The 25,624-nt window shown below is 44.1% G+C and overlaps 2 protein-coding genes and 1 long non-coding RNA gene across 5 annotated transcripts in view; 1 reads left to right on the forward strand and 2 right to left on the reverse strand.

Moving 5' to 3' along the window:
* BIN2 (bridging integrator 2) overlaps positions 1–2,020 on the reverse strand; it is a 95,460-nt gene extending 93,440 nt beyond the window's left edge. For both annotated transcript variants that reach the window (XM_056562669.1, XM_056562668.1), the window contains exon 1: positions 1,940–2,020. In XM_056562669.1, the coding sequence (XP_056418644.1) occupies positions 1,940–2,017 (78 nt within the window). In that variant the 5' untranslated portion in view covers positions 2,018–2,020. The remainder of the gene's footprint in view (positions 1–1,939) is intronic.
* A 688-nt stretch (positions 2,021–2,708) lies between these two features.
* Positions 2,709–25,624, forward strand: part of LOC130358826 (uncharacterized) — a 115,442-nt gene continuing 92,526 nt past the window's right edge. Inside the window, exon 1 of the long non-coding RNA XR_008889657.1 lies at positions 2,709–2,753. This is a non-coding gene — a long non-coding RNA (uncharacterized LOC130358826). The remainder of the gene's footprint in view (positions 2,754–25,624) is intronic.
* LOC130358822 (chymotrypsin-like elastase family member 1) overlaps positions 25,281–25,624 on the reverse strand; it is a 36,511-nt gene continuing 36,167 nt past the window's right edge. For both annotated transcript variants that reach the window (XM_056562671.1, XM_056562672.1), the window contains one exon: positions 25,281–25,388. In XM_056562671.1, the coding sequence (XP_056418646.1) occupies positions 25,380–25,388 (9 nt within the window). In that variant the 3' untranslated portion in view covers positions 25,281–25,379. The remainder of the gene's footprint in view (positions 25,389–25,624) is intronic.

Genomic DNA, 25,624 nt, shown 5'->3' on the forward strand with positions numbered 1-25,624 from the left:
TACAGAGCCCTGCTTGTCCTCAGTGTACAGAGCCCTGCTTGTCCTCAGTGCACAGAACCCTGGTTGTCCTCAGTGTACAGAACCCTGCTTGTCCTCAGTGTACAGCGCCCTGCTTGTCCTCAGTGTACAGAGTCCTGCTTGTCCTCAGTGCACAGAGCCCTGCTTGTCCTCAGTGCACAGAGCCCTGCTTGTCCTCAGAATACTGAACACTGCTTGTCTTCAGTGTACAGAGCCCTGCTTGTCCTCAGTGTACAGAGCCCTGCTTGTCCTCAGTGTACAGAGCCCTGCTTGTCCTCAGTGTACAGAGCCCTGCTTGTCCTCACTGCACATAGCCCTGCATGTCCTCACTGCACAGAGCACTACTTGTCCTCAGTGTACAGAGCCCTGCTTGTCTTCAGTGTACAGAGCACTGCTTGTCTTCAGTGTACAGAGCCCTGCTTGTCTTCAGTGTACAGAGCCCTGCTTGTCCTCAGTGTACAGAGCCCTGCTTGTCCCCAGTGTACAGAGCCCTGCTTGTCCTCAGTGTACAGAGCCCTGCTTGTCCTCAGTGCACAGAGCCCTGCTTTTCCTCAGTGCACAGAGCCCTGCTTGTCCTCAGAATACTGATCACTGCTTGTCTTCAGTGTACAGAGCCCTGCTTGTCCTCAGTGTACAGAGCCCTGCTTGTTCCCAGTGTACAGAGCCCTGCTTGTCCTCAGTGCACAGACCCCTGCTTGTCCTCAGTGTACAGAGCCCTTCTTGTCCTCAGTGCACAGAGCACTGCTTGTCCTCAGTGTACAGAGCCCCACTTGTCCTAGGTGTGCAGAGCACTGCTTGTCTTCAGTGTACAGAGCCCTGCTTGTCCTCAGTGCACAGAGCCCTGCTTGTCCTAGGTGTACAGAGCCCTGCTTGTCCTAGGTGTACAGAGCCCTGCTTGTCCTCAGTGTACAGAGCCCTGCTTGTCCTCACTGCACAGAGCCCTGCTTGTCCTCACTGCACAGAGCCCTGCTTGTCCTCACTGCACAGAGCCCTGCTTGTCCTCACTGCACAGAGTCCTGATTGTCCTCACTGCACAGAGCCCTGCTTGTCCTCACTGCACAGAGCCCTGCTTGTGTCAGTATACAGAGCACTGCTTGTCCACCCACACTTCCGGCAATAGCTGCAGGGAAAAGACAGCATTTTTTTTACCCAAAAATATATAATTTTAACCTATATATATATATATATATATATATATATATATATATATATATATCTAATATATATATGTGTTTATCTTCATTATCTAAAAATCTAAGAAATGAAATGTTTGGTTTTTAGTTGGCCCTTTATGCTTCTGAGGTTTTCCATTATGTTTACATCTACAGCCTACAGTGAACACAGTGGGCCTCATGTGTAAAATATATTCTAGTAAAATGTGTCAGGATTGTCTACATGAACATATTAAATTTTCAACCTTTGTTTGAAGAAAATAAATCTGGAACCTGTTATAGGCAAGACAGACGCTATGTTTTTTTTACTATAGTGTTTATGCCTGATATCCACTGAGATCAGTGTAAATATGTTGTTTATATACAAATTAGATGAACCATCTGAGGTTCTGAAATCTAATTTTATAATGATGTTCATATTAATGTATATTTTGAATTAAGAGAACATTTATTGACATATTTTTGTAGAACCATAAAAGCCCTTTAGAGTATATAGTTAATAAACTGAAGGAAAACAATTGTTAATAGTACATGTTATAACATTAGAGCACATAGTCTAATGTAATATGTTATGTATTTTTGGTCGGGGACGTGGGGCATATAATAGCTTTTAAGCAGTAATACTTCCAGAATTTATCTACACAAAATCTGCACAAATTGGTGCGTACTAAAATGTATTGAAATGTAAATGCAATGTCTAAGTTTATAAAGATAAATAGATAGATATTTAGACAGACAGATTATAATACCTTTTCCTGTGCACGGGAGAATCTTTTCTGCACATTCTTGGCAAACACCCCTGCACCTCCTTGCTTGGCTTCTGCCATAGCTGTTTGACAGCAAATGTGGTTTTGTAATTCTGAGAGAGGATGTTTGCACTTAAAGAAAGAAGTGTCAGCTCCTCCCAAGCTTTACATCTTCCGCTGTAAGATTTTAAAACCACTTCACTTTTTATATGTCTTTCTTTTGAATTACACATATTCTTTGTACTACAAACAGGATTTAGCAGGGACCACATTCAGCTTATGAATATGCTTGGCAAAATCTGTTTTGTGCAATGTAACTAAACCAGATTTACCATTTAGATTTTTACATTCAGCTTTAGAGCAAAGGTTAGTATATTGTAAAATATTTCTATTTCCATCTATGTATTTATCTATATCAGTGTATATCCTTAAGAAATATTTCAGTTTACCCCTTGCTATGTTTATTAGTTAAAGAGTACCTATCATGAAGTGTGGGGTGGGGGTTGGGGGGGGGTTGTTTTTTTTTATTGTGAAAGAACATATAGGATATATCTGACCCTGTTGCAAGTGATGGGCTACAAATCCAGTTCCAAATAGGGCTGTTTTAAAAGGTCTGTTATTGTGTCAGAACCTGAGCCCAGTGGAAGATCCTCTCTGACTCTTCATTTGTGACTTTTCATTCTCTTATTCTCTTATACAATGTAATAATGGAAGTGTTTCTCAGTTCTGCCATAAACTACAGGCACATTTACTGAAAACCTTTTTTTTTCCAGCTTTCTGGTGAACTTCTGCATTTTCGCTGTATCAGTTAGAGAGAGTAAGTTTCATGTGAGAGTAAATCTGATGCAAAATAAACAAACTGCCTGTGTGTCATTTATTGGGGAAAACTAGTTTTGTAAAGGGTCCACACAAAGAAGAGTGGGCTTGTCTGTCCCCTCAAGCACCGCCCCCCTTCCTCCAGCGGCAGATCCTCATCATTAAAGATGTGAGGTGGAAATTTGCGCCCCGTGCACCTCGTCATTAAAGATGTGAGGTGGAAATTTGCGCCCGGTGCAGACTTGCGTCCGCTCCTCCCCTCAGCTCTCCGAAGATTTCCAAAGTTAGAGCTAGGTGGGAGGGCAGAGTGAAGGCAAAGCAGGGGGAGAGAGGACATACAGGTCTGCATGGGAGAAAGAACACAGAGCAAGAGAGAGAGGACATACACGTCTCCCTCATCTCCTCCCTGAGCTCTGCCTGTGTTCACTGAATGGAACGGGAAGATGACAAAGTGCACGGGCTGGGGATTTATAGACTGCTGGGGCTGGGGAATAAATCTCGGACTGGTGATGATTTCTATGTGTGAAGGGGGTGAGGGGATGATACTACTGAATGACACATGCTGGGAGTTGTAGTCCCTGTTATGTGTGTGTGTATGCTAGTGTAGAGGTATATGCCCTGGAGAGGTGTTGTAAACTACAACCCCCAGGAGACTACAGAGGCAGGGTGCTGGTGTTATACCACAGACTGAAGACTCCTGAATGACACATGCTGGGAGTTGTAGTCCCTTTTTGTGTGTGTATGCCAGTGTATCCCAACCAGGGCTGAGTTATATTAGTGTGCTGTGTATAACGCAGGTTTCCTCGGGCTGCCAGGGGGAGGACGAACTGCACGGGCTGGTTTCTGCTTTTTCATTGGATGTTCATTATCCCCATAAAGAGGACATAGAAATGCATGGAGTTAGTACAGTACATCACTGTATGAACCTTGTGCATTTCAATGTCAGCATTCATACAGCAATGTAGGGATGTAGAAATGCACGGGGTTCATACAGGGAAGCAGAAATGCACGGGGTTCTTACAGGGGAGCAGAAATGCGCATTATCGTTATCGGCAATTACCTTGCCGATAATGCCCCGCCCCCGCACCACCCCCACCGAACCGCGACCGCCCCCCCACGACCCGCCGCACCGCCCCTCCACCGACCCGCCGCACCGCGTAGCTCCCCCCACCGCACCGCCCCGGCCCCATTGCCCCCCCCATTCCCGGTTTTATAATTACCTGTTCCCGGGGCCCGGGGTTACCCCACTTCTGGCTCCTGCTGCATCCTGCGTTACGCTGTGCGCAATGACGAGTGACGCAACGTCACCGTTAGTGCGCACAGTGACAGCTCAGGAGGACGCCACCGGAGCCAGATGTAGAGTGGACCCCGGGAACAGGTAATTATAAAATCGGGGATGGGGGAGGCAATTGGGCCGGGGCAGTGCGGTGGGGGGTGCGACGTGGCGCGGTGGGGCGGTAGGGGGCGCAGAGCTGGGGGGGGGGGGGCGGTGATAGGACTCAGGACCCCCGTACAGGCAGGGGGAGAGAAGCGGGTGGCGGCAGCGGTCTATGGCACCGCAAAAGTCGCTGCAGTTCATTCATTTAAAGCGCCCGCTTTAAATCAATGATCTGCAGGGGGGTAAATAGCCGATAACTCATGCCGGAATATCGGTATAAATTATCGGCTATCGGCCCTAACCGCCACAGATTATCGGTATCGGCCCTAAAAAAACGATATCGGTCGATCCCTAGTTCATACAGGGGAGCAGAAATGCACAGGGTTCATACAGGGGAGCCGAAATGCACGGGGTTTATGAAGGGGCGTAGAAATGCACGGGGTTTATACAGGGGCGTAGAAATGCACGAGGTTTATACAGGGGCGTAGAAATGCACGGGGTTCATACAGGGACGTAGAAATGCACAGGGTTCATACAGGGAAGCAGAAATGCACGTGGTTAATACAGGGAAGCAGAAATGAGCGTGGTTCATACATGGAAGCAGAAATGCACGGGGTTCATACAGGGAAGCAGAAATGCACAGGGTTTTTGCGGAGGTCTTCATGTCAGCGTTCATTGCACAGCAGCTTCTAGAGAAAATCATGTCAGGAGGGACATACAGGAGAAATAACACAGTAGCATGTACATTGTCATTAAGGAGAAATCGAAAAGGAGGAGAAAACGGATTTTGGCGGTGGCCGACAGATGAAATCTATTCAGCAGCTGATAATTATATGCAAAACTACAACTCCCAGCATTCCTTGGTTGGGAAACACTAGCATACACACACATAACAGGGACTACAACTCCCAGCATGTGTCATGAGTCCCTTCCCCCCCTTCACACATACAGTGATGGCTGTAAATGTTGGCAGCCCTGACGTTTTTCAAGAAAATAAAGTATTTCTCACAGAAAAGGATTGCAGTAACACATGTTTTGCTATATATGTTTATTCCTTTTGTGTGTATTGGAACTAAGCCAAAAAAGGGAGAAAAAAGAAAATTGGACATGATGTCACATCAAACTGCAAAAATGGTCTGCACAAAATTATTGGCACCCTTAAAGGAGAACTCCAGAATATAAAAATTGTCCCCCATACTGCCGGCAGTAAAAAAAATAAAGATGTACATACCTTCCTCCGCTCCCCCGAGTCCTCCGATAACCGGGTCCGGTCTCCTCTTCCTGGTTGCCGGTGGTTGGAGAATCATACTGCGCTCAGCCAATCACCAGCCACAGTGAAGTCCCGACTCGGCTGGCGATAGGCTGAAGGGAAGTGTGAGAACGCTTCAAGACACACAATTCTTCACTACACCGGCACCTGTGCCGGGGCCGAAAACATCACATTGCCGCTCAGCCTATCGCCAGCTGAGTCAGGACTTCACTGCGGCTGGTGATTGGCTGAGTGTAGTATGACTCTCCGACTACCGGCAACCAGGAAGAGGATCGCGGCGGAGGCCGGACCCGGTTACCGGGTCTTTATTACATCTTTATTTTTTTACTGCCAGCAGTATGGGGGACAATTTTTATATTCTGGAGTTCTCCTTTAACTTAATATTTGGTTGCACACCCTTTGGAAAAATAACTGGAATCAGTTGCTTCCTATAGCCATCAATAAGCTTCTTACACCTCTCAGCCGGAATGTTGGACTACTCTTCCTTTGCAAACTGTTTGGGGTCATTGTCCTGCTGGAAGACCCAAGATCTCAGATGCAAACCCAGCTTTCAGACACTGGGCTGTACAGTGCGACCCAAAATCCGTTGGTAATGCTCAGATTTCATGATGCCTTGCACACATTCAAGGCACCCAGTGCCAGAGGCAGCAAAACAACCCCAAAACATAATTGAACCTCCACCATACTTAACTGTAGGTACTGTGTTCTTTTCTTTGTAGGCCTCATTCTGTTTTTGATAAACAGTAGAATGATGTGCTTTACCAAAAAGCACTATCGTGGTCTCTCTGGAGATGCACTTGTAACCTTGAGATGGTTGATATTTTTCCACAATTTTGGTTCTCAAGTCCTCAGACAGTTCTCTTCTCCTCTTTCTGTTGTCCATGCTTAGTGTGGCACACACAGACACACAATGCAAAGACTAAGTGAACTTCTCTCCTTTTAATCTGCTTTCTGGTTTGATTTTTATATTGCCTACACCTGTTACTTGCCCCAGGTGAGTTTAAAGGAGCATCACATGCTTGAAACAATCTTATTTATCCATAATTTTTAAAGGGTGCCAATTATTTTGTCCAGCCCATTTTTGGAGTTTGGTGTGACATTATGTCCAATTTGCTTTTTTTCCTCCCTTTTTTTGGTTTAGTTCCAATACACACAAAGAAAATAAACATGTGTATAACAAAACATGTGTTACTGCAATCCTTTTCTGTTAGAAATACTTCATTGTCTTGAAAAATTTCAGGGGTGCCAAAATTTACGCCCATGATGTAGAAATCATCCCCAGTCCGAAATTTATTCCCCAGCCCCTGCAGTCTATAAATCCCCAGCCCGTACACTTTGTCATCCTGTATGTCCTCTCTCCCCTCCTCTGTGTTCTTTTCTCCCATGCAGACCTGCGTCCTCCGAAGGCAGAGCAGGGGGAGGGGAGATGAAGGGGGTGTGTTCCTCCGCTCTCCCCCTGCTCCGCCTTCGCTCTGCCCTCCCACCCAGCTCTAGCTACGGAAATCTTTGGAGAGCTGAGGGGAGGAGTGGACTCAAGTCTGCACAGGGTGCAATTTTCCACCTCACAAAGAATACCTGTCATCAAACCATATTTTCTAAACTAACTCAGATTATATTCCCTAACTACTCCTTACACCCCTCCTTACTCCCCTCCCTTAAAATGTTTTTCCAAGCTTTAAAAAGCTCTGTATCATACCTTTCCCTTCACTCACATTGTGTGACCTCCAGGAGAAAGTGGGCGTTCCCCAGCAGGCGCAACATCACTGAAGCCTGCGAGAGCTGTGCCCCGTCATGCCCCACATGCACTCAATCACATTAAAAACATATAAAGGTTGAGAATTTCGTACAGCAAGTAAATAGCAAGGTGTCTTATGATTACATAAGGAACAATATATTGAAAGTTTAGTTTGGTGACAGGTATTCTTTAATGTCTGATGTTTTCAGGCATAATTAGATGGATAATAATCGGATAATAAGTGCTATAGATATCAGATACATTAAGGTCTTGTTGATCTGATGAGCTACAGCACAAGAGCATAATGCAGAAGTTAAGCCATGCTAACAATGCATGCTCCTGAGATCTAAACCCACAATGAATGCCTGGGCCACAAACCAGCCAACGCCTTGTTCTGTTGCCTGTATTTCAGGAAAATCACACAAAAAAAATCCCTTATCTCCCTTATGTCTACATATATATATATTGCTCTGAATAAGCATTTACAACCCATACTTTCATATTCATCACATTTATTGTTTTCTGCATTCTACATAAAGTGCAGTATTAGATTATTGTTTTTACTGCATTTGAGGTAAAATATTATAAAACACTCAGGTGAAAACAAACTATAACTAACTAAAAGTGTGGTTACCCAGTACAGAAAATCACATACTGCCCATCCTGTGTGGCAGGTGTTGCCTTCTGTGTCCGTCTTGGGCCCAGTGGCGTTGCTAGGGTTGGTGTCACCCGGTGCGGTAGAAAATGGTGTCACCCCCATACTTCCCCCCTCCCCCCAGTAAGTTTTTAGCCTGTTGTGACAGACACCACTGTTGTAGCGCACTGTGAGAAATTCCAGTATAATAATCAGATATACCAGTTGCCACAGAATGGGAAAGTGTTAAAGAAGTTTTCACCATTTAAATATACAGCTCCCAGAATTACTTAAAGGGGTATTCCACTGGAAAACATTTACTTTTATATCAACTGGTGCCAGAAAGTTAAACAGATTTTTAAATTACTTCTATTTAAAATCTTAATACTTACTGTACTTATAAGCTGGTGTATGCTCCACAGGAAGTTGCGTAGTTCTTTCCAATCTGACCACAGTGCTATTTGCTGACACCTCTGTCCATGTCAGGAACTGTCCAGAGCAGGATAGGGTGGCTATGGGGATTTGCTCCTACTATGGACAGTTCTTGACATGGACAGAGGTGTCAGCACAGAGCACTGTGGTCAGACAGAAAATAAATGAAAAAAGAAAATAACTTCCTGTGAATCGCTTATACAGCAGCTAATAAGTACTGGAAGGATTAAGATTTTTATATAGAAGTAATTTACAAATCTGTTTAACTTTGTAGCACCAGTTGATTAAAAAAATGTTTTCCAGTAGAGTACCCCTTTATGCAGTGGTGAGGTTATGCTGGGAGTTGTAGTTTCACTGACCATAACTGTAGAACTTACAAGTGACTACAGCTCTGATAGGACACAGAGAGGAGAATACACAATGATATCAGTGACGTCTTCTCTATAGTCTTCCCTTATCTAATTCAGATGGTACATACCGCCTGGTCCAGCTAAAACGTCTGTCTGTAGAATGTGACGCCCAGACGTCTCCTCACTATGTCAGCGCATTCTCATCCTCTATATGAAAACAATTATTATTATAAACCTGCCAGACACTGTATCCTCTAAATATAATACTACTATACACTATACTCTTTGATTATAAACCTTCCATACACCATACCCACTGAATATAATAATACCACACACTGTACATTCTGAATATAATACCAACACATACTGTACACTCTGAATATAAATCTGCCACATACTGTACCCCTGAATATAATACTATCACATACTGTACCCTCTGAATATAATACTACCATATACTGTACCCTCTGAATATAAATCTGCCACATACTGTACCCCTGAATATAATACTATCACATACTGTACCCCTGAATATAATACTATCACATACTGTACCCTCTGAATATAATACCAACACATACTGTACACTCTGAATATATTACTACCACCCACTGCGCCCTCTGAATATAATACTTAGAGATGAGCAAACTACAGTAAATTCAACTCGTCACAAACTTCTCGGCTCGGCAGCTGATGGCTTTTCCTGCATAAATTAGTTCAGCTTTCAGGTGCTCCCGTGGGCTGGAAAAGGTGGATATTGTCCTAGGAGAATCTTTCCTATGAATGTATCCACCTTTTCCAGCCCACCGGACCACCTGAAGGCTGAACTAATTTACGCAGGATAAGTCATCAACTGCTGAGCCGACAAGTTCGTGACGAATCGAATTTACTGTAAGTTCGCTCATCTCTAATAATACTACCACAAACTGCGCCCTCTGAATATAATACTACCACAAATTGCGCCCTCTGAATATAATACTACCACCCACTGTGCCCTCTGAATATAACACTACCACAAACTGCGCCCTCTGAATATAACGTTGCCATACAGTGCACCCTCTGAATATAATACCACAACCGCAGTAACACCCCTCAACATCCGTTAGCTGATGCTATTACCACGGGAGGGGGGTATTGGTGGTGTTGCTAGTGGATGATCGGGGTGCTACTACTGGGAGGGGTGTTGCTGAAGGATGATGAGGGTGCTACTGGCCATCCCCCCTGGCAGTATCACCCCCATCATCCATCGGCAGGATCATCCTCCTGGCAGGAGCACCGCCATCATCCACCATCAGGATCTGCTAATGGAGGTGCTGCTGGGGGGGGGGGGGGGTAGTTGCTGGCGGATGATGAGGGTGCTACTGCCAGGGGGGGAGCATTAGGTAGGCAGCAGTTCCCCCACATTAGGTAGGTAGCAGTTTCCCCACATTAGGAAGCATCTTTTCCCCACATTAGGCAGCATAGATTCCCCACATTTGATACCAGTTTCCCCACATTAGGTAGGTACCAGTTACCCCACATTAGGTAGCAGTTTCCCCACATTAGGTAGCAGATTCCCCACATTAGCTAGCATAGACTCCCCACATTAGGTAGCATAGACTCCGCACATAAGGTATCATAGACTCCGCACATTAGGTAGCATATACTCCGCACATTAGGTAGCATAGACTCCCCACATTAGGCAGCATAGACTCCCCACATTAGGTAGCATAGACTCCCCACATTAGGCCGCAGGTTCCCTTGCAGGTTCCCCACAATGCGTCAAAGTCTCCCCACACACACACACACACGCACACACGCACACACACATGCACACACACAAAAACAAACAAACACATACAACACAGAGAGACACACACTCACAGACAGACACACAGAGTCACACACACACAGAGTCACACACAGTCACACACAGAGTCACACAAATACACAGAGTCACACACACACACACACACAGAGTCACACAAATACACAGAGTCACACACACACTCAGAGAATCACACAAACACACACAGTCACACACACACAGAGTCACACACACAAACATAGATAGAGACAGACACACACACTCACCCATCCAGCGCAGCGATCCTTCTCACTGGGCGCAATGCGAGTGACGTAACTGACGTCCTCCTGCGCGGCCATGCGGTGTGACGTCAGGCCGGCGCAGACGTGGGAGCGGGCACAGTACTGGTGAATGTGAGGGGGGGGGCGTGATGACGGACGGGCGCACTGAAAGGGGGGGGGGGGGGGGGTTGCTAACGGACGGGCGCACCGCACACACAGCACAGGGGGGGGTGTGCTGACTGATGGGAGGCCGGTCGGGCACATAGGGGGGTGTCAGTGTAGCTGGGGAGGGGGTGTGGGTGCTGCGGAGCGTCTTGGTGTCACCCCATTAGGTTGGTGTCACCCGGTGCGGGCCGCACCCCCCGCACCCTGGTCGCAACGCCACTGCTTGGGCCCACATTACTCAGGACTCAATATAATATAATGTTATGCTGTAGTTAATGTATGGGCTTTTTCTGTGTACCTGCTGCTTTAAGCCTGTTTAAAACCTGTTGTTATGGGAGTGTGCATGTGGCAAACCATGTGACTTGTCAGCCCAATGGGGATTCTCCAAATCTGCTCCTTATATAGTGTGGTAAGAGTTCAAAGTTCAGTTCTTAGCTGAGGTACAGTTTGAAGAAAGTCTGAAGAGAGAGTGTGAGGTGTTCTGAGGAGGCCTCACGTCTAATCCTGCAACCACGCATCTTCTAAAGCAAATCCCCTGCACCCAGGTGAATGTGAAGCCTAGCTGGTCATTCTTGGGGAGATTCTACTTTTCCAAAACTTTCTATTTTTGCAGAGAATGACTTTCCTTGTCCTTTGATGGAGTCTTAGTTCCACAGCAAAATGATCTTTCCAGACTATATTTTTTAACATTCTTTGATTGCAAAACTATGTTAGGCTATGCTGACATGTGCCTTACGTGCAAGTTTTTATGTGTGAAATCCGCATTCATTGCCTAAAGTGCAGATTTCATGCATTGAAATGTGCATATTACAAGCTATGAGATAACCTGCGGATTTTCGTTCAAATCCACAGAAAGTAATGCATTTGTTAATGTACCTTTAAAAAGATCTAATAATCACATGGGTTAACCATTCTTAGTGTGAAATATGCACTTAATATGATTGATATGATATTGTCTTGACTGTTCTACCACTATAGAAGCTTTCTCGTAAACCAGATTTCCTAGGATATCAAAAGCAAGAGGGTGCCAGCACTAGCACTTATAGGCTGCAGACTTCTTTAAACCTAAAGCCTACAAATTAACATGACACTGAGAACTTCCCCTAATGCACAAGTGGCATAATGCAGAGTAAATCCTAAGTGCCGCCTTCAGGAGGTGCTGAGGCCTAGTGAGTCTGTGGAAAGTGTTCTACTGACATGAAAGGATCCTATACAGAGATATTACTGAATCCATACTGAAGCGGATGGGCTGACCTGTTTATGAAGATTTGTAATGTACTTTGGGTTTTGGAATTGTAGATGACTTTATTTACACATATAACCATCCCAGTATAATCACTCTAGTACAGTATGTGATCCTCAAGTCCCCCATATAAATAGCTGGCTTAACAAATATATGTAAAAAATAGTCATAGTTCCAAAAACTGGGTCTTATTACACAAAGTTGGCATAAAAAGGGATATGTAAATGTATAACAAACAGACCTCAACTGTATGCACAATAAGCAGCGGTCAACACCCAGTTACTATGAATCAGAAAGCACCTATAGGTGTGGTACTAAAAACTACAAGAAAATTATTGCAGAATAACTTGGAGATAGATATTATATGTCATCACATTATCTACCTATAGTGTGTAAATATTTATGTTACGGTTTATTCAATAGATTTATTAACGTATATATAAATACATAAATAATCAATACTTTGATTGTAAAATATTGTGAAGAAAAACAAATAAAATTTACATACAAACCATAAGTTCAACCTGAGCAAAGATTTAGCAGGCAAGGAGTCTCATTTCTACTTTATTATTATTTTAGGACTTCCTTCTGTCCAGTAGATTGCATGATCTTTGCTAATAATTTCAGTCTCTAGATCAGAACTTTCCAAATTTTTCATGTGTGTGACACCTTTTTCAGGCACACAAAGTTTTGTGACACACTGCTCTCCGTCAACACCAATTGCAGGTATCGTCATGCATCCTTTTTTGCCCTGGGGGAGGGATCAACAGTAAGGGAGCTACACAGTTCCACAATAGTAGGCAGGGTTCTTGTTTAAAGTTCCATACAAGTCTATGGAATAACTGCATAACTTCCAAATGGCTGGAGATATTTCGATAATACATGGTCGCATGTTACTTATATGTCAACTTAAAATTTAGGAGGGTTAATTTAACCCTTAACTACCCCCATTTGTGAGGGTCGGGTTTTTTGTTTAACCCCTTAAGGACCAAGCCCATTTTCACCTTAAAGGGGTACTCCGGTGAAAACCTTTTTTCTTTGAAATGAACTGGTGGCAGAAAGTAAAACATATTTGTAAATTAATTCTATTAAAAAATCTTAATCCTTCCAGTACTTATTAGCTGCTGAATGCTATAGAGGAAATTCCTTTCTTTTTGGAACACTGATGACATCACGAACACAGTGCTCTCTGCTGACATCTCTGTCCATTTTAGCAACCATGCATAGTAGATGCTTATCATTATTATTATAATAACGTCAGCAGAGAGAACTGTGGTCGTGATGTCATCAGAGAGCATTCCAAAAAGAAAATAATTTCCTCTGTAGTATTCCTCAGCTAATAAGTACAGGAAAGATTAAGATTTTTTAATAGAAGTAATTTACAAATATGTTTAACTTTCTGCCACCAGTTGATTTAAAAGAAAAAAGGTTTCCACCGGAGTACCCCTTTAACCCCTTCATGACCCAGCCCATTTTCACCTTCATGACCTGGGCATTTTTTGAAAATCTGACCACTGTCACTTTAAACATTAATAACTTTGGAATGCTTTTACTTATCATTCTGATTCCGAGATTGTTTTTTCGTGACATATTCTACTTTATGTTATCGGTAAAATTTCACTGATATTTGTATCCTTTCTTGGTAAAAAATCTAAAAATTTCATGAAAATTTTGAAAATTTAGCATTTTTCTAACTTTGAAAGTCTCTGCTTGAAAGGAAAATGGATATTCCAAATAAATTACATATTGATTCACATATACAATATGTCTACTTTGTGTTTGCATAAAAAAATTGACAAGTTTTTACTTTTGGAAGACACCAGAGGGCTTCAAAGTTCCGCAGCAATTTTCCAATTTTTCTCAAGATTTTCAAAATCGTAATTTTTCAGGGCCCAGTTCAGGTTGGAAGTGGATTTTAAGGATCTTCATATTAGAAATACCCCATAAATGACCCCATTATAAAAACTGCACCCCCCAAAGTATTCAAAATGACATTCAGTAAGTGTTTTAACCCTTTAGGTGTTTCACAGGAATAGCAGCAAAGTGAAGGTGAAAATTCTAAATCTTCATTTTTTACACTCGCATTTTCTTGTAGACCCAATTTTTGAATTTTTACAAGGGGTAAAAGGAGAGAAATCACCCTAAAATTGGTAACCCAATTTCTCTTGAGTAAGGAAATACCTCATATGCGTATGTAAAGTGTTCGGCGGGCGCAGTAGAGGGCTCAGAAGGGAAGGAGCGACAATGGGATTTTGGAGAGTACGTTTTTCTGAAAGGGTTTTTGGGGGGCATGTCCCATTTAGGAAGCCCCTATGGTGCCAGAACAGTGGACCCCCCCCACATGTGACCCCATTTTGGAAACTATACCCCTCATGGAATTTAATAAGGGGTGCAGTGAGCATTTACACCCCACTGGCGTTTGACAGATATTTGAAACAGTGGACTGTGCAAATCAAAAATTTTATTTTTCATTTTCACAGACCACTGTTCCAAAAATCTGTCATACACCAGTGGGGTGTAAATTCTCACTGCACCCCTTATTACATTCCGTGAGGGGTGTAGTTTCCAAAATGGGGTCACATGTGGATATTTATTGTTTTGCGTTTGTCAGAACTGCTGTAACAATCAGCCACCCCTGTGCAAATCGCCTCAAATGTACATGGTGCTCTCTCCCTTCTGGGCCTTGTTGTGCGCCCCCAGAGCACTTTGCGCCCACATATGGGGTATCTCTGTACTCACGAGAAATTGCGTTACAAATTTTGAGGGTCTTTTTTCCCTTTTACCTCTTGTGAAAATGAAAAGTATAGGGCAACACCAGCATGTCAGTGTAAAAAATTTATTTTTTTACACTAACATGCTGGTGTAGACCCCAACTTCACCTTTTCATAAGGGGTTAAAGAAGAAAAGCCCCCCAAAATTTGTAAGGCAATTTCTCCCGAGTACAGCGATACCCCATATGTGTCCCAAAACTGTTGCCCTGAAATACGACAGGGCTCCAAAGTGAGAGAGCGCCATGCGCATTTGAGGCCTGAATTAGGGATTTGCATAGGGGTGGACATAGGGGTATTCTACGCCAGTGATTCCCAAACAGGGTGCCTCCAGCTGTTGCAAAACTCCCAGCATGCCTGGACAGTCAATGGCTGTCCGGCAATACTGGGAGTTATTATTTTGCAACAGCTGGAGGCTCCGTTTTGGAAACAGTAGCGTACCAGACGTTTTTCATTTTTGGGGGGAGGGGGGCTGTGTAGGGGTATGTGTATATGTAGTGTTTTTTACTTTTTATTTTAGGTTAGTGTCAGTGTAGTGTAGTGTTTTTAGGGTACAGTCACATGGGCAGAGGTTCACAGCAAGTTTGCCGCTGGAAGTTTGAGCTGCAGCGCAAAATTTGCGCCATCTCAAACTTGCAGCACTCACTGTAAACCTCCGCCCATGTGAGTGTACCCTGTACATTCACATTGGGGGGAGGGGGCAAACATCCAGCTGTTGCAAACTCCGAGCATGCCCTTTGGCTGTCCGTGCATGCTGGGAGTTGTAGTTTTGCAACAGCTGGAGGAACACTGGTTTGGAAACACTAAGTTAAGTAATAAACTTTCAAGTGTTTTGCAACCAAACTTAGTGTTTCCAAACCAGTGTGCCTCCAGCTGTTGCAAAACTACAACTCCCAGCATGCATGGTCTGTCAGTGCATGCTGGGAGTTATAGTTTTGCAACAATTGCAACAGCTGGAGGCACTGAGGTAGGAAACGGACAATGTTTCCCAACTAGTGTGCCTCCAGTTGTTGCAAAACTACAACTCCCAGCATGCCCAGACTGCCAAGGCATGCTGGAAGTTGTAGTTCGGCAATATCTGAAGGATCAGATGTTGCCGAACTACAACTTCCAGCATGCTTGGGCAGTCTGGGCATGCTGGGAGTTGTAGTTTTGCAACATCTGGAGGTCCACAGTTTGGAGACCACTGTATAATGGTCTCCAATCTGTGCTCTTCCAGATGTTAGAGAACTACAACTCCCAGCGTGCCTGGACAGACTGAGCATGCTGAGATTTGTAGTTTTGCAACATCTGGAAGAGCACAGATTGGAGACCATTATACAGTGGTCTCCAAACTGTGGACCTCCAGATGTTGCAAAACTACAACTCCCAGCATGCCCAGAAAGCCAAAGGCTGTCTGGGCATGCTGGGAGTTGCAGTTTTGAAACTCTCAGAGGCAGCAGTGAGATCGCTTTACGGCGATCTCACTGCTGCCAATGAAGATGCCGCACTGCTGCCGGAAACTCACCTCCGGGACGCAGCGCAGCCAGGACCGCATGGAAGACGCTGGGACCGCCGGGACCGCTCGGGACACCGCTCGGACGGGTAAGTGATGCCGGGGGACGGGTCAGGGACACTTAGCAGAGCGGTGTGTGTCCCGATCCCTGTGATCGGGACTCACACACCGCGCTGCTAAGTATTCTGATAGCGAAACGCTGCTATCAGCTAGTCAGATTTGACCAGCTGATAGCAGCGATCGCTGGGGGGGGTGGGGGATGAAACCCCCCGTGGTCGCACGGTAAGATGGCTGGCTATCAGTGATAGCCACCATCTTTCCGGGCGCTGCGGGATGCCGCGAGTAGCGGCAGTAATGTCCATGACGTACCTGTATGTCATGGGTCGGGAACACCTTGCCACCCATGACGTACAGGTATGTCATAGGTCGGGAAGGGGTTAAGGACCAGGCCAATTTAATTTTAGCGTTTTCATTTTTTCCTCCTCGCCTTCTAAAATCCATAACTCTTTTATATTTCCATCTACAGACCCATATAAGGTCTTGTTGTTTGCGTGACCAATTGTACTTTGTAATGTAACCTCTCAGTTTACCATAAAATGTACGGCGAACCCCACAAAAACATTTTTAGGGAGGAAATTTAAATGAAAACCAAATTTATGCACATTTTGGAGGGGTTCGTTTTCACACTGTACAATTTACGGTAAAAATGACGTGTTCTTTATTCTGTGGGTCAATATGATTAAAATGATACCCATGGCTAGATACTTTTATATTTTTGTACCGCTTAAAAAAAATCTAAAACTTTTTGTACAAAATCAGTAATCTAAAATCGCCCTATTTTGACGACCTATAACTTTTTCATTTTTCCATATATAGAGCGGTATGAGGGCTCATTTTTTGTGCCGTCATCTGTACTTTTTTTTTAGATACTACATTTGCATATATAAAACTTTTAGATCATTTTTTTATTAATTATTTTTTTTAATAAAATGTGACAAAAAAGCAGCATTTTTGGACTTTTTTTTTTTTTTTTTACGTTTACGCCATTCACCGTACGGGATCATTAACATTATATTTTGATAGTACGGACATTTCCACACGCAGCGATACCAAATATGTTTATTAAAAAATATATTTTACGCTTTTTGGGGGTAAAATGGGAAAAACTGACAATTTTCATTTTTATTGGGGGAGGGGATTTTTTTTTACTTTTTAGTTTTACATTTCTCAACTTTTTTTTATTACACTTTTTATGTCCCCATAGGAGACTATCTATAGCAATCCTTTGATTGCTAATAGTGTGCAGTGCTATGTATAGGACACAGCACTGCTCAGTATTTTCGGTGATCTTCTGCTCTGGTCTGCTTGATCTCAGACCAGAGCAGAAGACCCCGGGAGACGGCCGGAGCCAGGTGAGGGGACCTCCGGCCACCATGCTGGATGATCGGATCGCCGCAGCAGGCTGCGGGCGATCCGATCATCCATTCAAAGTACCGCCGCAATGCCGCAGATGCCGTGATCTGTATTGATCACGGCATCTGAGGGGTTAATGGCGGACATCCGTGCGATCGCGGATGTCGACTATTCCGGGCGGGTCACCGGCTGCTGCTAGTAGCCAGAACCTGTCGTGTATGACGCGAGCACCGTTCCGATGCTCGCGGTCATACATAGGGCGTAAATGTATGTCCTGGTGCGGGAAGTCCCACCAAACCAGGACGTACATTTACATCCGTGGTCGTTAAGGGGTTAAAGTCTGATGCAAATCAATGGGAAATGCATGTTCTCACATAACTTCCGTACGGCTGGAGATATTTCAATACCTGATACACATCTGTCAGCTTGGGATATGAGGACGGATAGGAGGTCGAGATAGGAGGTCGAGATAGGAGGTCAAGATAGGAGGACAGGATAGGGGGTGGAGATAGGAGGACGGGATAGGAGGTCGAGATAGGAGGACGGGGAAGGAGGACGGGATAGGAGGACGGGATAGGAGGTCAAGATAGTAGGTCGAGATAGGAGAACGGGATAGGAGGTCGGGATATGAGGTCGAGATAGGAGGTCGAGATAGGAGGTCGAGATAGGAGGACGGAAAAGGAGGACGGGATAGGAGGACGGGATAGGAGGTCGGGATAGGAGGACGGGATAGGAGGACGGGATAGGAGGTCGAGATAGGAGGATGGGATATGAGGAAGGGATAGGAGGATGGGATAGGCGGTTGGGATAGGAGGTCGAGATAGGAGGTCGAGATAGGAGGTCGAGATAGGAGGACGGGATAGGAGGATGGGATAGGAGGACGGGATAGGAGGAAGGGATATGAGGACAGTATAGGAGGTGGAGATAGGAGGACGGAATAGGAGGTCGAGATAGGAGGACGGGATAGGAGGAGGGGATAGGAGGTCGGGATAGGAGGATGGGATAGGGGGACGGGATAGGAGGTCGAGATAGGAGGAGGGGATAGGAGGATGGGATAGGAGGTCGAGATAGGAGGACGGGATAGGTGGACAGGATAGGAGGATGGGATAGGAGGTCGGGATAGGAGGATGGGTTAGGAGGTCGAGATAGTATGTTGAGATAGGAGGACTGGATAGGAGGATGGGATAGGAGGACGGAATAGGATTACGGGATAGGAGGTCGAGATAGGAGGATGGGATATGAGGTCGGGATAGGAGGTTGGTATAGGAGGTCTTGGTATGAGGACGGGATAGGGGGTTGGGATATGACAACAATATATGGGGATGGGATATCAAGTCAAAAGTTTCCTCCTTTGTTGATTTTCCTCCCCAACAAGGATTAGGAAGGAAAAACCGGGCAATGCCGGGTACTCAGCTAGTAATATATATATATTGCTCTTTCTGAGTGTTGCTGTGTAAGAGGGGGCGTGAAAGAGGAGTTTCAAAAACTGTGATTATCTGTTGTGCGGAGTGAATCTGTGGAGTGGGTGCGACTGCCTATAGCCCACATTCATATTTTGGGGGGAGGAGGAGTAGATTGGGCACAGGTGTATAAATCTTAGCTTGGGACTCTTATTGAGAGCTTGCTCTTTCTGAGTGTTGCTGTGTAAGAGGGGGGCGTGAAAGAGGAGTTTCAAAAACTGGAGTTTGAAAGCAGGAGGTTGAGATCGCTGTGAGTTTTAATTTTTGAACCCACAAGGTCTACAAAAAATTTTAAGTGTAATTTTGACTGTCTGTTTTTTCCTATACATTTGTGAAATCCCCATAATTAGATGGCCTCCATGTTGGAAAATGCAGTCCAATGTACATCCTGTTCAATGTATGCAATCCTTGAACAACAGTTTGAGGGTGCATATTGTTGTGCGAGATGTGTGCTAGTTGTCCGTTTGGAAGCCCAGATCCTGCATCTAGAGGGGCGACTGGCAACAATGAGAAGCATTAACAACATGGAGAGGAGTCTCCTGCTCACTGAGCAGGCACTCTCGGGAATAGAGGTGCAGTAGGACAGTGGGACGGAGTTGCAGGACAGTCAGGCAGTTAGCTGGGTTACAGTTAGAAAGAGGGGTAGGGGAAAAAGTGTCAGGGAGGCTAGTCCTGAACTGGCACACCCCAACAAGTTTGCCCGCTTGGCAGATGAGGGGGATGCCATTACAGAGCTAGCAGAACTGCAGCAGGATACCGCCTCTGACCGCCAGGGGGGTGTCTGCTCCAGTAAGGAGGGAGGGAGGAGTACAGGGCAGGCCAGACAGGTACTAGTGGTGGGGGACTCAATTATTAGGGGGACAGACAGGGCAATCTGTCACAAAGACCGGGATCGCCGAACAGTGTGTTGTCTGCCTGGCGCACGAGTTCGGCACATCGCGGATCGGGTTGACAGGTTGTTGGGCGGGGCTGGAGAGGACCCAGCAGTCATGGTACATATTGGCACCAATGACAAAGTAAGAGGTAGGTGGAGTGTCCTTAAAAATGATTTCAGGGACTTAGGCCGCAAGCTTAAGGCAAGGACCTCCAAGGTAGTCTTTTCTGAAATACTACCAGTACCACGAGCCGCACCAGAGAGGCAGCGGGAGATCAGGGAGGTAAACAAGTGGCTCAGAAGCTGGTGTAGGAAGGAAGGGTTTGGGTTCATGGAGAACTGGGCTGACTTCGCTGTCGGTTACCGGCTCTACCGTAGGGACGGGCTGCACCTCAATGGGGAGGGTGCAGCTTTGCTTGGGGAGAAGATGGCTAGAAGGGTGGAGGAGTGTTTAAACTAGGGACTTGGGGGGAGGGAACCTACAGCAAAGAGGGGGAAGATAGTGTAGATAGAGAGGTGGGAATTATAAATGTACCTGGGGGTGGAGCGGAGGGAGGGGTTAGAATAGTTAATAGGATTAGGCTTCATAGGAAAATAAAACTTACACCCTTGAATCCCATTAACCCCAATAACATAAAGGATGGAAATGTAAAGTGTATGTTCACAAATGCCAGAAGCCTGGCAAATAAAATGGGGGAGCTTGAGGCCTTGATACTGGAGGAACATATTGATATAGTTGAGGTCACTGAGACATGGCTGGACTCCTCGCATGACTGGGCTGTCAATCTGCAGGGGTTTACATTGTTTCGCAAGGTTAGAATGAACAGAAAAGGTGGTGGAGTCTGTCTGTATGTAAGAAGTGGTATGAAAGTCAGTGTGAATGATGCCATAGTGTGTGATGATTCTGAGGATGTGGAATCATTGTGGGTAGAATTACAAAAGGAGGGAAATACTGAAAATATAGTATTTGGTGTAATCTACAGACCCCCTAATATCACTGAAGAGATAGAAGTTCGGCTTCATAAACAAATAGAGAGGGCCGCCCGGGCAGGTACAGTGGTAATAATGGGAGATTTTAACTATCCAGATATAGATTGGGGTCCGGGGTTGGCTAAAACTACAAAGGGGCGACAATTCCTAAATTTATTGCAGGATAATTTTATGGGCCAGTTTGTGGAGGACCCAACAAGAAGTGATGCCTTGTTGGATCTGATCATTTCCAACAACGCAGAGCTGGTTGGTAATGTAACTGTGCGGGAAAACCTTGGTAATAGCGACCACAATATAGTTACTTTTGACTTAAAATGTAGAAAACAAAGACAGGCGGGGAAGGCAAAAACATATAACTTTAAAAAGGCAAATTTCCCTGGGCTGAGGGCTGCACTACAGGACATAGACTGGGGGGAGGGGTTCTCAAATACTGATACAGAAGGTAAATGGGACATCTTTAAATCAACTCTAAATAACTATACAGCTAAATATATACCAAAGGGGAACAAATATAAACGATTAAAACTAAATCCTACATGGCTGACACATGATGTTAAAAGAGCAATAAACAACAAAAAAATAGCGTTCAAAAAATACAAATCTGATGGGTCAGCTATAACATTTAAACAGTACAAGGAGCTTAATAAAATCTGTAAAAATGTAATAAAAACAGCAAAAATTCAAAATGAGAGACAGGTGGCCAAAGAAAGCAAAACTAATCCTAAATATTTTTTTAGATATATAAATGCAAAAAAACCAAGGACAGAGCATGTAGGACCCCTTAATAATGATAATGGGGAGGTTGTCACAGGCGATCAAGAGAAGGCAGAGCTACTGAATGGGTTCTTTAGTTCTGTATACACTATGGAAGAAGGAGCTGACATTGGCCAGGTCAGTGCTGGTAACACATCATGTAATGTACTGAACTGGCTTAATGTAGAGATGGTACAAGGTAAGTTAAGTGATATAAATGTGAGCAAATCCCCAGGACCGGATGGACTACACCCAAGAGTTCTTAGAGAGGTAAGTTCAGTAATATCTGTACCCCTGTTCATGATATTTAGAGATTCTCTGGTGGTATTGTGCCAAGGGACTGGCGCAAAGCGAATGTGGTGCCAATCTTCAAAAAGGGCTCTAGGTCTTCCCCAGGAAACTATAGACCGGTAAGTTTAACGTGCATTGTGGGTAAATTGTTTGAAGGACTTATAAGGGATTACATACAGGAATACATAGGGGATAATTGTATTATAAGTGATAGCCAGCATGGGTTTACTAAGGATAGAAGTTGTCAAACCAATCTAATTTGCTTTTATGAAGAGGTGAGTAGAAGCCTTGACAGAGGAATGGCTGTGGATATAGTGTTTCTGGATTTTGCTAAAGCGTTTGATACTGTCCCTCACAGACGTCTGACAGGTAAGTTAAGGTCTTTGGGTTTGGAAATTTTAGTTTGTAACTGGATTGAACACTGGCTCATGGATCGTACCCAGAGAGTGGTGGTCAATGATTCGTACTCTGATTGGTACCCGGTTATTAGTGGTGTACCCCAAGGTTCAGTACTGGGACCGCTGTTGTTTAATTTATTTATCAATGATATAGAGGATGGTATTAACAGCTCTGTTTCTATCTTTGCAGATGACACCAAGCTTTGTAGCACGGTACAGTCTATAGAGGATGTGCATAAGTTACAAGATGACTTGGATAGACTAAGTGTCTGGGCATCCACTTGGCAAATGAGGTTCAATGTGGATAAATGTAAAGTTATGCATCTGGGTACTAATAACCTGCATGCATCGTATGTCTTAGGGGGGATTAAACTGGCAGAGTCACTGGTAGAGAAGGATCTGGGTGTACTTGTAGATCACAGACTACAGAATAGCATGCAATGTCAGGCTGCTGCTTCCAAAGCCGGCAGGATATTGTCATGTATCAAAAGAGGCATGGACTCAAGGGACAGGGACATAATACTCCCCCTTTATAAAGCATTGGTACGGCCTCACCTGGAATATGCTGTTCAGTTTTGGTCACCTGTCCATAAAAGGGACACTGCGGAGTTGGAAAGGGTGCAGAGACGCGCGACTAAACTAATATGGGGCATGGAACATCTTAGCTATGAGGAGCGATTAAAGGAGTTACAATTGTTTAGTCTTGAGAAGAGACGTTTAAGGGGGGATATGATAAACGTATATAAGTATATTAATGGCCCATACAAAAAATATGGAGAAAAACTGTTCCAGGTTAAACCCCCCCAAAGGACGAGGGGGCACTCCCTCCGTCTGGAGAAGAAAAGGTTTAGTCTAAAGGGGCGACACGCCTTCTTTACCGTGAGGACTGTGAATTTATGGAACGGTCTACCTCAGGAACTGGTCACAGCAGGAACAATTAACAGCTTTAAAACAGGATTAGATACATTCCTGGAACAAAATAAGATTACTGCTTATGAAGAAATATAAAATCTCATCCCTTCCCCAATATCGCGCCACACCCCTACCCCTTAATTCCCTGGTTGAACTTGATGGACATATGTCTTTTTTCGACCGTACTAACTATGTAACTATATATATATATATATTTTTTTTTTTTTATTTAAGTATCAGCATTACAAATGTGGCTTCTACCCCCCTGTGCCATTTTATCACCCCCCCTTTATCACCTTCAGTGCCTTTTCATTACCCTTCCTTATTACCCCCTGTGCTGTTTCATCCCCCTTTTCATCACCCCATGTGCTATTTCCTTTCCCCCACTTCATTATCCCTGGTATTTTTGGCGCAGGCGCATACTGTTTGTATACAAGCCAAATGTGGCGAACGGCATGGCAACAGAGCGGGTAGGCGTTTTCTGTATATGTATATTTAATCAATGTTTATATGCATCAGTGGTGTATTATTAACTATTATTATGATGGAGTTTTGTATATTCAAGCCATATTGCTTTTAAACTTTCACTGTGACACTGTACACATTATGTATGTACCTATGGTACTCTTAAGCACTTTATTTTTTATATTGCACTGTAATTTTATGTATTTTTATCACTGTATTGATCAATTATGTAATTACTGTTTATTACTGGGCTGGGTATATAACCCCAGCCTGTGTGTGGTATCACTATGCTTGAAAAAAGCTCCATTGAGGGGCTGAAACGTCGCACTGTTTGACATGTGGAATAAATAGTTATTTTTTGGATATTTGGAGTGCCGCACCATTTTTGAAGTTATATATATATATATATATATATATATATATATATATTTATTTAAGTATCAGCATTACAAATGTGGCTTCTACCCCCTTGTGCCATTTTATCACCCCCCTTTATCACCTTCAGTGCCTTTTCATTACCCTTCCTTATTACCTCCTGTGCTTTTTCATCCCCCTTTTCATCACCCCATGTGCTATTTCCTTTCCCCCACTTCATTATCCCTGGTGCCATTTTATTACTCCCCCCCCTTATCTCCCCCCCCCCCTGTGCCACTTCATCATCACCCTTCATCAACCCCAGTGCCATTTAATCATCACTCTTCATCACACCCTGTGCCATTTCATTACTCTCCCTTATCACCCACCTGTGTGGTTTCATCCCCCCCCTGTGCCATTTGATTATCCCCACGTTATCAGCCTTGGTGCCATTTCATCCCCCCCCCCCCCCCCTTCATCATTCCCTGTGCCATTTCATCCCCACCTTTATCACCTCATGTGCCATTTTATTTCCCTACATTATCACCCCTGTGCCATTTCTATGCCCTCCTCCCTTATCATCCTGTGTGCCATTTAATGTAATAATCACACACCTTGCCCCTACATGTCCAGCTCCAGCAGGCCCATGTTTAGCACTGTCACTTACATATACACATACATCATCAGGGGGCTGGCTTTCATCAATTACAGAAACTCCCTCTTCTGTCAGTAGGGAAAAGTCCCACTAGATCGGCAAAGTCTCCATATCATAAATGGAGGACATTTTTGCAAAATTTTTTTACACAGTATATTAATGAGATTCTTACAAATTCCATACACTGAAATATGCACCACATTTTCCAAACATGAATCTGCTGTGCATTATAAGCATTATATGGTCTCATTGGTTAATACTGATATTTTACCAACAAGTGGAGTTTCTTCTCTAAGATGACGAAACATAAATACTCAGTTACACATTAAACATTAAACTGGATAGACACAAATTTGGTTTTGGATTGATAGGGTTATTAGGCATCTTGAATAACATATGAATGAATAAAACACTAATATTTTTTTACTGGTTCTTTATTAGCATGTTACCCTCATTCAAACTAATCGAGACGTATTATTTGTTGTCATTTATGGTTTCCCCATGTGAGAAGATGTTATCCATTTAGATGTTCTAAAAAATAAAAAATATAAAGTTAAAACCTATAGAGGAGTGGTATTCAAAAACAAATACACAAGTGATCTAGTTTTCCATCCACTGGTTCTTTTAATTTACACAGGAGGAGCCATTAAAGGGGTACTCCGCTGCTCAGCATTTGGAACAAACTGTTCCGAACGCTGGAGTCGGCGCCGGCAGCTTGTGATGTCGTAGTCCCACCCCTGTTACGCCTAGCGCTCCGGGTCCCCGCT

Source organism: Hyla sarda, chromosome 2, assembly GCF_029499605.1.
Source record: "Hyla sarda isolate aHylSar1 chromosome 2, aHylSar1.hap1, whole genome shotgun sequence".
Classification (NCBI taxonomy): domain Eukaryota; kingdom Metazoa; phylum Chordata; class Amphibia; order Anura; family Hylidae; genus Hyla; species Hyla sarda.